This window comes from Telmatherina bonti (genome assembly GCF_933228915.1).
Source record: "Telmatherina bonti genome assembly, contig: scaffold_177, whole genome shotgun sequence".
Lineage (NCBI taxonomy): Eukaryota > Metazoa > Chordata > Actinopteri > Atheriniformes > Telmatherinidae > Telmatherina > Telmatherina bonti.
In genome coordinates, this window is record NW_027634707.1 from 62,501 (window position 1) to 75,728 (window position 13,228).

The window sequence follows — 13,228 nt, forward strand, 5'->3', positions numbered from 1 at the left end:
GCTTTGTGCTCCGCAGATGTGAGGTGTGTGGGTTCCAGTGTCGCCAGCGCGCCTCGCTGAAGTACCACATGACCAAGCACAAGGCGGAGGCGGACCTGGACTTTGAGTGCCCGGTGTGCAGGAAGCGCTTTGAGAAAGCCCACAACCTGAACGTCCACATGTCCATGGTCCACCCGCTGACCCAGGCTGAGGCGCCGCAGCCCGGCCCAGCGCAGCGCCGCTTCTCAGACCTGCACACCATCACGCTGACAGGCCAGGTGGTCCAGCAGGACCAGGACCGGTGACACATCCAGGACCCCATCCAGACCTGCCCTGTGGTTCCTGGACCTCACCGTGTCCAGATCCAGCAAGAACCGCAGATGGACACGTTTAAACGGGTCGGGTCTGAAACCAGATCCAGTTTTCCCTCCGAGTGTTCCTCCAGCCTGAGACACCAGAACCGTAGACTGGATCAGAGACACCAGAACTGCAGACCGGATCAGAGAGACCAGTTTTTCTGTGAACCGGATCGAGGAAAGTCCTCCAGATGTTCGTTTGTGTAAAAAAGCTCAATAAAGTTCAGGTTTGTTGGAGAGTCCGCCTCCTTTTAATCTCCGAAGTTTTGGAGGAACATGAAGTTCTGTCGCTCAGAGGAGGTCCAGGTCCACCGACAGGGCAGCAGCCAACTCTGGGTCCAGGTCTGCACACCGGGTCTGGAGCTGCAGCGAGCAGGAAGGCAAGGTGAGTTCCAGGTGTGTGTGCTGCAGGTGAGTTGCAGGTGTGTGTGCTGCAGGTGAAGGTGTTACCTGTCTGAGCTGGCTGGAGGACAGTGCAGACGGAGACGTCTCGGAGATCAAGCTGAGCAGAAACCGCTTGGTGCGTCTCAGTATCCGGATGGGTTCCGCCCCCTGAGGCGGGGTTTCGCCATCTCCATCAGTCTGCAGGGCGGTGCTCGCCATCGCCGGGTCCCCGGAGCGCTGTGTGGGCGGGGCGTCCGGGATCTGTCCGTCCAAGAAGAGCTGCAGCAGCGAGGCGTAGCAGAGGACGGCAGCATGGAGGAAAGCAGGACTTGGCAGCAGCTCAGGACTTTGCTGTGGAAGCAAACTGAACAGATCCACCGCCTGCAGCGTTTACCAATGTTTACCAGCATTTACCAACGTTTTACCAACGTTTACCAGCGTTTACCAACGTTTACCAGCATTTACCAACGTTTTACCAACGTTTACCAGCGTTTACCAATGTTTACCAACGTTTACCAGCGTTTACCAATGTTTACCAACGTTTACCAGCGTTTACCAATGTTTACCAGCATTTACCAACGTTTTACCAACGTTTACCAGCGTTTACCAACGTTTACCAGCATTTACCAACGTTTTACCAACGTTTACCAGCGTTTACCAATGTTTACCAACGTTTACCAGCGTTTACCAATGTTTACCAACGTTTACCAGCGTTTACCAATGTTTACCAGCATTTACCAACGTTTACCAGCGTTTACCAACGTTTACCAGCGTTTACCAATGTTTACCAGCATTTACCAACGTTTACCAGCGTTTACCAACGTTTACCAGCGTTTACCAGCGTTTACCAACATTTACCAACGTTTACCAACATTTACCAGCATTTACCAACATTTACCAGTGTTTACCAACGTTTACCAGCATTTACCAACGTGTAACTAGCGTTTACCAACATTTAACAATGTTTACCAACGTTTTACCAACGTTTACCAGCGTTTACCAACGTTTACCAGCATTTACCAGGGTTTACCAACATTTACCACGGTTTACCAGCGTTTAACAACGTTTACCAACGTTTTACCAACGTTTACCAGCGTTTACCAATGTTTTACCAACGTTTTACCAGCGTTTACCTATGTTTACCAACGTTTACCAGTGTTTACCAGTGTTTACCAACGTTTACCAGTGTTTACCAACGTTTAACTAGCATTTACCAACGTTTACCAGTGTTTACCAACGTTTACCAGGGTTTACCAACGTTTTACCAGCGTTTACCAACGTTTACCAGGGTTTACCAACATTTACCAGTGTTTACCAGCGTTTACCAGTGTTTACCAATGTTTAACTAGCGTTTACCAACTTTTACCAGCGTTTAACTAGCGTTTACCAGCGCTTACCAGCGTTTACCACCGTTTAACTAGCGTTTACCAGCATTTACCAACGTTTACCACCGTTTAACTAGCGTTTACCAGCATTTACCAACGTTTACCAACATTTAACTAGCGTTTACCAGCGTTTACCAGCGTTTTACCAACGTTTACCAGCGTTTAACTAGCGTTTACCAGCGTTTACCAAGCGTTTACCAGCATTTACCAGCGTTTATCAGTGTTTACCAACGTTTACCAGCATTTACCAGCGTTTACCACCGTTTAACTAGCGTTTACCAGCGTTTTACCAACGTTTACCAGCGTTTAACTAGCGTTTACCAGCGTTTTACCAACGTTTACCAACGTTTAACTAGCGTTTACCAACGTTTACCAGCGTTTAACTAGCGTTTACCAGCGCTTACCAACGTTTACCAGCATTTACCAGCATTTACCAGCGTTTACCACCGTTTAACTAGCGTTTACCAGCGTTTTACCAACGTTTACCACCGTTTAACTAGCGTTTACCAGCATTTACCAACGTTTACCACCGTTTAACTAGCGTTTACCAGCATTTACCAACGTTTACCAACATTTAACTAGCGTTTACCAGCGTTTTACCAACGTTTACCAGCGTTTAACTAGCGTTTACCAGCGTTTACCAAGCGTTTACCAGCATTTACCAACGTTTACCACCGTTTAACTAGCATTTAGCAGCATTTACCAACGTTTACCAGCGTTTTACCAACGTTTACCACCGTTTAACTAGCATTTACCAACGTTTACCAGCGTTTTACCAACGTTTTACCGTTTAACTAGCGTTTACCAGCGTTTTACCATCGTTTACCAACGTTTTACCAACGTTTACCAATGTTTACCAGCGTTTAACTAGCGTTTAACCAACGTTTACCAACGTTTTATCAACGTTTACCAATGTTTACCAGCGTTTAACTAGCGTTTACCAGCGTTTTACCAACGTTTTCTGTTTCCCTGAATGTTTGTCTCCGCTTCCTCTCTGAGCGCTGCAGGTTGACGGGTCTGCATCCTCCTTGTCTCTAAGCAAAGTTAAAACGGGAACCTTCGCTGTGCAGCAGCTGCACCACCATCCTGGAAACTCACCTGCAGAAAGCCAGAGGCATGAGCCGTGCACGCTCCTCTGATGTCACCATGGTTACCGACCGGTAAACGCTCTGATCTGGAGGAGGAAAGCACACATTTAATACGGGGGATGGAGCCGCGCCGCGCCGCGCCGCGTGGACGCACGCCGTACCGTTGGGGATGAAGATGAGCAGCCAGTCAGCAGAGTTGGCCAACAGCTTCAGCAGTTGTCTGCAGAAATCTCCCGCTTTTTCTGGACTCTCCTCCTACACAGCAACACACACACACACACACACAGCAACACACACACACACACAGAGCTCAGACTGAGAAAACAGTATTTTCTTCACACCATCATGTATCAGAACTTGAGGCTGGTGATGAGGTCAGTTTCCACCAGTTTCCCGTCTCCAGAATGCTTCATGTTGTCAAGCAGAGGACCAGGATCTTCCCAGTCCTGCACCAGATCCCTGTTCTGGTTTTAACTCGAAACTGTCAAAACCAGTTTTTATCTGCAGCCTTACAGGTCTGCAGGTCATGTGATGTGATGGGGGTCTGCAGGTCATGTCATGTGATGGGGGGTGTGATGGGGGGTCTGCAGGTCATGTGATGTGATGGGGGTCTGCAGGTCATGTGATGTGATGGGGGGGTCTGCAGGTCATGTGATGTGATGGGGGTCTGCAGGTCATGTGATGTGATGGGGGGGGTCTGCAGGTCATGTGATGTGATGGGGGTCTGCAGGTCATGTGATGTGATGGGGGGGGTCTGCAGGTCATGTGATGTGATGGGGGGGGTCTGCAGGTCATGTGATGTGATGGGGGTCTGCAGGTCATGTGATGTGATGGGGGTCTGCAGGTCATGTGATGTGATGGGGGTCTGCAGGTCATGTCATGTGATGGGAGTCTGCAGGTCATGTGATGTGATGGGGGGGTCTGCAGGTGAAACCATCTTCTGAAACTGTTTTTAGGTTTTGTTTTTTGTGATTTCCTGTACAGAATGTTGTGATTTTCATCTTGTAAATTTATTTTAGAACTTTCTTTACAGCCCCACACACTCGCCTCCTGGACGAAGGCCTGGTCCAGCATGGTAGTAAGAATTCATGACTGATTTAAAGCTGGACAAATTAACTCTGCAGTGAAACAGACCAGGGTCAAACCAGCAGGTGGAGACAGAAATCCTGCCTTTACGTCACTGCCGCCGGGTTAGCGGGACTTCCTGCAGCGAGTTGTTATACCAGGAAATGAAACCGCCATGCTGGCCCCGCTGCCCGCTGGCTGTTCATTTAAAAATTCTTCTGGTCATGCTAAACAGCCCTTCTTCATCTTCTGCCGCTTATCCGGGGTCGGGTCGTGGGGGCAGCAGCCTAAGCAGGGAAGCCCAGACTTCCCTCTCCCCAGCCACATTTACCAACTCTGCGGGGGGGATCCTGAGGCGTTCCCAGGCCAGCAGAGAGATATAATCCCTCCAGCGTGTCCTGGGTCTTCCCCGGGGTCTCCTCCCAGAGGGACGTGCCTGGAACACCTCACCAGGGAGGTCCAGGAGGCATCCTAACCAGATGCCCGAGCCACCTCAACTGGTTCCTCTCGATGCGGAGGAGCAACGGCTCTCCTCTGAGCCCCTCCCGGATGACCGAGCTCCTCACCCTATCTCTAAGGGAGAGCCCGGCCACCCTGCGGAGGAAACCCATTTCAGCCGCCTGTATACGAGATCTCCTTCTTTCGGTCACGACCCACAGCTCATGACCATAGGTGAGGGTAGGAACGTAGATCGACTGGTAAATCGAGAGCTTCACCTTCTGGCTCAGCTCCTTCTTCACCACGACAGACCGGCGCAGAGCCCGCATTACTGCAGACGCCGCACCGATCCGTCTGTCGATCTCACGCTCCATCCTTCCCTCACTCGTGAACAAGACCCCGAGATATTTAAACTCCTCCACTTGAGGCAGGACCTGACTCCCGACCCGGAGAGGGTAATCCACCCTATTCCGGCTGAGGACCATGGTCTCAGATCTGGAGGTGCTGATTCCCATCCCAGCCGCTTCACACTCGGCCGCGAATCGCTCAAGCGAGAGCTGGAGATCACGACCAGATGAAGCCAACAGGACCATGTCATCTGCAAAAAGCAGGGACCCAATCCTGAGGCCACCAAGTCGGATCCCCTCAACACCTCGGCTGCGCCTAGAAATTCTGTCCATATAAGTTATGAACAGAATCGGTGATAAAGGGCAGCCTTGGCGGAGTCCAACCCTCACCGGAAACGGATCCGACTTACTACCGGCAATGCGGACCAAGCTCTGACACCTGTCGTACAGGGACCGGACAGCTCGTACAAGGGGGTCCGGTACCCCATACTCCCGGAGTACCCCCCACAGGAGCCCCCGGGGGACACGGTCGAACGCCTTCTCCAGGTCCACAAAGCACATGTAGACTGGTTGGGCAAACTCCCATGCCCCCCCCAGGACCCCAAAGAGGGTATAGAGCTGGTCCACTGTTCCGCGACCAGGACGAAAACCACACTGCTCCTCCTCAATCTGGGATTCGACTATCCGGCAGACCCTCCTCTCCAGGACCCCTGAATAGACCTTACCAGGGAGGCTGAGGAGTGTGATTCCCCTGTAATTGGAACACACCCTCCGGTCCCCCTTCTTAAAAAGGAGGACCACCACCCCAGTCTGCCAATCCAGCGGTACTGCCCCTGATGTCCACGCGATGCTGCAGAGGTGTGTCAGCCAGGACAGCCCCACAGCATCCAGAGCCTTAAGGAACTCCGGGCGGATCTCATCCACCCCCGGGACCTTGCCACCAAGGAGCTTTTTGACCACCTCAGTGACTTCAGCCCCAGAGATAGGAGAGTCCACCCCTGAGTCCGCCAGCTCTGCTTCCTCACCGGAAGACGTGTTGGTAGGATTGAGGAGGTCTTCGAAGTATTCCTTCCACCGACCCACAACGTCCTGAGTTGAGGTCAGCAGCTCCCCACCTCCACTGTACACAGTATTGATGGAGCACTGCTTCCCCCCCCTGAGCTGCCGGATAGTGGACCAGAATCTCCTCGAAGCCGTCCGGAAGTCTTTCTCCATGGCCTCGCCGAACTCCTCCCATGCCCGAGTTTTTGCCTCGGCAACAGCTGAAGCCGCATGCCGCCTAGCCTGTCGGTACCCATCAGCTGCCTCCAGAGTCCCACAGGCCAAGAAGGCCCGATAGGACTCCTTCTTCAGCTTGACGGCATCCCTCACTGCTGGTGTCCACCAACGAGTCCTGGGATTACCGCCACGACAGGCACCAACGACCTTACAGCCACAGCTCTGGCTGGCCGCCTCAGCAATAGAGGCACGGAACACAGCCCATTCTGACTCAATGTCCCCCGCCTCACTCGGGACATGGTTGAAGCTCTGCTGAAGGTGGGAGTTGAAGCTCGCTCTGACGGGGGACTCAGCCAGACGTTCCCAGCAGACCCTCACAACACATTTGGGTCTGCCAGATCTGACCGGCCTCCTCCCCCACCATCTGAGCCAACTCACCACCAGGTGGTGATCAGTTGAAGCTCCGCCCCCCTCTTCACCCGAGTGTCCAAGGCATGTGGCCGCAGGTCCGACGATACGACTACAAAATCCATCATGGAACTGCGGCCCAGGGAATCCTGATGCCAGGTGTACATGTGGACACTCTTATGTTGGAACATGGTGTTCGTTATGGACAATCCATGACAAGCACAGAAGTCCAATAACAAAACACCATTTGGGTTCAGAGGGGGGGGACCATGCCTCCCAATCACTCCCCTCCAGGTCTCACTGTCATTGCCCACGTGAGCATTGAACAGCCCTGTAACGTGTTAATTTCTGCTGTAAACGTGTTGATTTCTCATATTAACATGTTTATTGCTGGTGTAAACATATTTATTACTACCATGAACGTGTTTTTTCCTGCGTAGAAGTTGGTCTTTTTAACATGGGAGTCTATGGGGGTTTGCTGTGTTCTGGAGCCCCTACTGGATGAAGGGGGAACTGCAGGTTCTGGCTTCCCTTTTACCGCCGCAGGGGGCTGATTGGTGGCAGCACACCGGCCGCCGCTTCATGCCAGACTGTGCTTGTGAAGCTCTGATACGAACTACGTCCTAAACCAATGAGAAGTGACGACTTTGTTTGGCTCAGGCGGTGATCTGTGACATCACAGCTGGAAAGGTGTTCATCAGACCTTGACCTGAGCGTGATGCCTGAAGGTGGGTTACCTGGGGAAACAGGAGTGCTGACAGGTAGTCGTTCACACACAGGAAGAGCAGGAACACCAGCACCTGTAAGCAGGTAAACACCAGAGGATTCATATAGGAATCAAGGGAGGTGGTGTTGCTATGGTTACTGCATCACTAACATCACCCTTCAGCGTTCTTGGTTTAAGAAAGAGGAATGATCCTGAGGAGTCTCTAACCTGCTTGCTTTTGGCGTCTCTCTGTGGTTGCAGTGAACTCAGAGCAGCTCTGAAGCTCCGTGTTGTTCCGTCGCAGCTTCGCCAAGCACGATGCAGGCTGGCCGCCAGCAGCAGCGCCACAGCCGCCGCTGGAGGCGTCTGCAGCACCCGACCCTCCTCCAGGCTGCAGAGCAGGCAGAAAGACAAACTCTGAACACTTAGGAGGCGCTTGAGGGAGAAGACAGCTGACATCTGCAGAACAATCCCTGTGGTCTGCTGCTGACCCCGCTGGGTCCGGCGGGCTGACGGGACCAGGACATGGCGGAGCTCCGCCTCACCAAGGGAACTCCTTCAGCTCCGATTACCCGACTTTCCCCGCCGCAGAAACGGATTCCTGTGAACAAACCAGTTTGGAAACCTTCCATGTGTCGGTTTCAGGGTGCAGAACCCTAAAAGCTGCGTGCAGATTCCGGATCGACAGTCGGAGCGGGGACGTTTGTCTTCCGGGAGACGGCGTCTCGCTCCCAGCAGGAAAACGCCATCCAGCGCCAGCGCTCGTCTGCTGGAGGCGCAATCCTCTGATGTTGGGTCCCTCACATGGTCCGAGTGTGTGTGTGTGTGTGTGTATGCGTGTGTGTGTGTGGACAATGTGTCTGGGATGAATAAAGCTCTCTGTAGCATCCGTTCATTTCACCATTAAACAAATAAAAATGTGTCATGTTTTTTGCCATCCTGATCTCCCGGCGCTCATCATTGATTACTCGATCCACCTGCTGGCTTCCTAATTGCCTCTGCTACCTCATTCAGTTCACCTGGTTTCCTTTTCTCTCACTGCCTACTTAAGCTCCCTCCAATCCCTCCTTCTCTGCCAGATAATAATCAGACCTATGTCTAGTTTTGTTCCAGCGGTCTACGGATTGTTCCTCAGTTGCCGACCCTCTGCTTCATGCCCCTGGATTACCCTCCTTGCCTTGCCCTCGACGGACACCGCTACCTTTCGGATCTTCTGGTTACCGACCCTGCCTGTCTTTGGATCTCTGAGCCTTGTCGTTGCCTGGACGAGTATTTTGCCATCCTGTTTACCTCCCAGCTGTTGCCTGGTTTCTTCTGCAGACCATTCCCCCGGACTGATCTTCTGTTCATACTCCTCCACCAATAAACTGGTCATTTGTCCAGAACTCCCTGTGTGTGGCTGTATTACGGATCCTCAGGGTAACTCATTACAAAAATTGATTTTTTTGATGGAAGTTTCTGGATTGAAGCGAGTTGCGTTCTGCGACGATGTTCCGCCGGATCCTCCCATCGGTCCCGCAGCGACTTCTTCTGGTCTCGGCGGTGGCTTTGGTGCGTTAGCGCCACCAACTGGACCAGTATGTGGGACTGGTGTCAGGGTGTGGCAGACCTTTCCTGCTGCAGCATCGTCGTCATGGAAGGCTGGAAACTTCAGCAATTGGGAGACGAGGGGCTTTCTGGAAGTTCTGCTGCGACGCTGCAGAGTTCTGCAGGTACCGCGTATATACCTGCATCACGGCGCGATGCAGGTATCAGCGGTGCGATGCAGTCCGCTGACATGAGCAGCTCACTTCCACACAGGAATATCTTCATCGGAACGTCTTCATTCTAAGTTTTTCTCGATAAATTTCTGGTTTTCTTGCGACTCCTGGAAAAGATTTCCAGTTCGAGGCGAGGCGTGCCGCTGAAGCACGCCGTGCTGTCGGGGGGAGGATGGCGTCCATGGTGCTGCAGCGCCCGGAGGCCAGTCGGGACGCAGCAGAGACACTAACAAGGCAGAACCTGAACGAGGACGGTTTTACCTGCAGGACCAGGTCTGGCAGGTGGAGAGGAGGTCCAGCTGATCGGGGGGAGACTCGCCATCATGCAGCCGGCGCCACAGAGACGACAGCAGCGGAGACAGACGCTGCCACCAGCGCTGCACACACACACACAAACTTTTACAGCTTGCTGAGAAAATTCAGTAAACTACCCCAAGACCAGACTCTGCAGATCCAGCAGGTCCAGCAGGTTGTGTCTGGAGGACTCACCACGGTGGAGACGAGCAGCAGAGGACAACGGACGCTCATCTCGGACCAGACTCTGTTGACATCCTCTCCTGGACGTCCACAGCGGACGCTGGCGTACATCAGACCCTGGAAGACAACCAGGATCAGTTTTTCCCTCCAGACCTGCTTCCTGTCAGGATCTGCAGGTTCTGGCAGCTCTCCCACCTTGAGGAGGTGCGCGGTGACGAGGAAGGAGAGTAACCCGGCCGGTGAACACGCCCTCCTCTGATTGGTAGGAAGAAGTAAACCGTTAGTTTTCCAGACAGCTGATGGGGGTTGGTGCAGAACCAGAACCAAAGCGGTCCACCTGATGCAGGTTGACATGTTCTATCAGCCGACTGCAGTCCAGAAGCTTCCTCCCTCCTTCAGGCTTCACTTTGATGAAGAGCGCAGGAGGTAGAACCAGCAGCACTCTGGGAAAAATCACCTTTTTAATTCTCTGTAAGCTCAGGAAGAACTGGTCTGGAGAGACCGGCACCTGTTCCAGAGGGACCGGCACCTGTTCCGGCACCTGTTCCAGAGGGACCGGCACCTGTTCCAGAGGGACCGGCACCTGTTCCAGAGGGACCGGCACCTGTTCCAGAGGGACCGGTACCTGTTCCGGCACCTGTTCCAGAGGGACCGGCACCTGTTCCAGAGGGACCGGCACCTGTTCCGGCACCTGTTCCAGAGGGACCGGTACCTGTTCCGGCACCTGTTCCAGAAGGACCGGTACCTGTTCCGGCACCTGTTCCAGAGGGACCGGCACCTGTTCCAGAGGGACCGGCACCTGTTCCGGCACCTGTTCCAGAGGGACCGGTACCTGTTCCGGCACCTGTTCCAGAGGGACCGGTACCTGTTCCGGCACCTGTTCCAGAGGGACCGGTACCTGTTCCGGCACCTGTTCCAGAGGGACCGGCACCTGTTCCAGAGGGACCGGCACCTGTTCCGGCACCTGTTCCAGAGGGACCGGCACCTGTTCCAGAGGGACCGGCACCTGTTCCAGAGGGACCGGCACCTGTTCCAGAGGGACCGGTACCTGTTCCAGGCCAGAACAGCTCGCTGCAGACTGAGTTCAGCACCGATGCTCCGAGATGATGCGGTTGCCACGGAGGAGATTCGCTGAGACGCCACGTCGAACAGGAAGTCGCACAGATCAGGTCCGTTTCCACGGCAACCGGAGACGGTCGCCTCCATCTCGTAGACCAGCTCCTACACACAAACACACACACACACACACACAATCTGACGTTTCCTGATTTCACACATCGTTCTGACTTTAGAGGCTCCATATGAACAAATTCCAGCCTCTGTACAGGAGGCAGCGTCTACGGTGGCCCTGAAGGGTCACAGCAAAACCACAGAACCAGAAAACCATTATGTCTTCTGTTCCGGACTGAAGTGCTCAGCGAGGTCTGGAACATCCTGGCCGCCGGAGTTACCTGCAACCTGGACAGGAAGTCGGGCAAACAGCTTCCTGCCTCGGCGGTGGCCGTCCCTCCTGGCTTCACGCCGCTGCAGACAAACAGCAGAGTTCTGCTTTACCGACTGGTCTAGATGTTCCAGGTCGTCGCTCCAGCCGTCAGACTGTCAGCAGTCCGGTCTCCTGGAGGGTTACGGTTAGCCTCCAGGTCTCCAGGAGGCTACAGGAGACCTGGAGGCCCCTGGAGACCTGGAAGCTCCTGGAGACCTGGAGGCCCCTGGAGACCTGGAGGCTCCTGGAGACCTGGAGGCCCCAGGAGACTTGGAGTCAATGCTGACTTGGAGTCCTTCATCACACTGCAGGAACCGATAAACCAGGCATGAAAGTCCCGACATGGCGGGTTAAATGGACTCGGCTGGACCGCCACCTGAAGCAGCTCAGGACTGCAGGTCTGAGGTCCAGTCTCCTCCCAGAACCTGTCAGACTTTTAAACAAAACTTCTGACGTAGCACTCAGAGGCGGCCCGGTCCTTCAAAGGTCACTGCGTACGTCTGAGAGATGAAAGATGTCTGACCCGGCGTGCTGGTCCACGACGGCGCCGAGCAGCTGGGCGCAGAGCTTCGTCAGGTCCCCGCCGCATCCTCCTCGCGCTTCAGGACGGCTCAGGTAGAGCTGCATGCAGACCCACTGCTGGTACTCCTGCCTGGACACAGCAGCAACGTGCATGTAGCAACGACGTGCACGGTGTGTACTACTGCTGTGTACTACTAGTCTGTACTACTGCTGTGTACCACTAGTCTGTACTACTGCTGTGTACCACTGCTGTGTACTACTAGTCTGTACTACTAGTGTGTACTACTGCTGTGTACCACTGCTGTGTACCACTAGTCTGTACTACTGCTGTGTACCACTGCTGTGTACCACTAGTCTGTACTACTGCTGTGTACCACTGCTGTGTACCACTAGTCTGTACTACTGCTGTGTACCACTAGTCTGTACTACTGCTGTGTAGCACTGCTGTGTACCACTAGTCTGTACTACTGCTGTGTAGCACTGCTGTGTACTACTAGTGTGTACTACTGGTGTGTACTAGTGTACTATTGCTGTGCACCACTGCTGTGTACTACTACTGTGTACCACTACTGTGTACTACGTGTACACTTCTGTGTGTGCTGCGAAGTACTTTTACATGAAGTAGAATGTAATGGAAGAGAACTTCAGTGTGTTTCTGTGGTGTGTGTGTGAAGAGGTGTGAATTTGCTGCTTTACCGTTGTGCGTCAGACAGAATGTCTTCACCTCTCTGCACCCGCAGCTCGCCGTCCAGCCACTCTGAAAAACACAACTTCACAAACATGGTCAGATTTCAGCCAAAGTTTCCCAGGAAAGCCAGCAAGCTGAAAACACCACGAAGCTGCTCGTTGTTGTGATGAGTAAACATGGAAAACAGACCATTTTCCATGAAAGTTCACTCATCCAGGTGGAAATTCCCCGGCATGGCGACATCACCTGATAGCATGGAGTCTGTTCCAGCTGCTGGAAGGCGGCGTGTCGCCACAAGTGTCTGGCGGTCTTTGTCCAGGTGGTGGTGCTGTCCGTGATGCTGCGCCACAGGCTGACCGGCTCCTCCTGATGCTCAGGCATGCAGCCAGCAGATCCTCTGGCCTCCGGCAGCAGGCGGGGGATGAGGTACAGAAGCTGATGGAAACGTCACACTTTAGCTGCACCATATTTCAAAGTTCTTTACTTAAAACATAAAAAACATAAAAAAGCAGAAAACATGAAAAGCTTCCAGATGGAACAAACAAGATATTCAGACTAGAAAAAAGCAACGGAGCAAAACTCACAAGAAAATCCTAAATATAACTGACTCACATAAGTATTCACTGCACTTCTTTATATATATATATATATATACACACATATACATATATATATATATACACACACATATACATATATATATATATATATATATATATACACACACACATATATAAATATATATATATATATATATATATAATGTATATGTGTGTATATATATATACATGTGTATATGTGTGTATATATGTGTATATGTGTGTATATGTGTGTGTATATATATATATGTGTATATATATATATATATATATATACACATATATATATATATATATATATATATATATATATATATATGTGTGT

At 52.4% G+C, this 13,228-nt stretch overlaps 2 protein-coding genes across 4 annotated transcripts in view; one reads left to right on the top strand and one right to left on the bottom strand.

Moving 5' to 3' along the window:
* The window catches only part of znf276 (zinc finger protein 276), a 17,581-nt gene extending 16,935 nt beyond the window's left edge, over positions 1–646 (top strand). For all 3 annotated transcript variants that reach the window (XM_079264277.1, XM_079264276.1, XM_079264278.1), the window contains exon 12: positions 17–646. In XM_079264277.1, coding sequence (XP_079120403.1) covers positions 17–284 — 268 coding nt within the window. In that variant the 3' untranslated portion in view covers positions 285–646. The remainder of the gene's footprint in view (positions 1–16) is intronic.
* Positions 627–12,739, bottom strand: LOC306774279 (Fanconi anemia group A protein homolog; the record flags this gene model as incomplete). The annotated part of the gene is made up of 14 exons (XM_079264279.1): positions 627–1,100; positions 3,203–3,278; positions 7,167–7,291; positions 7,406–7,468; positions 7,603–7,765; positions 9,396–9,511; positions 9,624–9,728; positions 9,807–9,866; positions 9,949–10,054; positions 10,660–10,832; positions 11,063–11,135; positions 11,618–11,746; positions 12,313–12,386; positions 12,551–12,739. Coding segments are annotated over 14 exons (1,926 nt in total), but the record flags the coding sequence as incomplete, so codon positions are not given.
* Between the last annotated feature and the right edge of the window lie 489 nt (positions 12,740–13,228).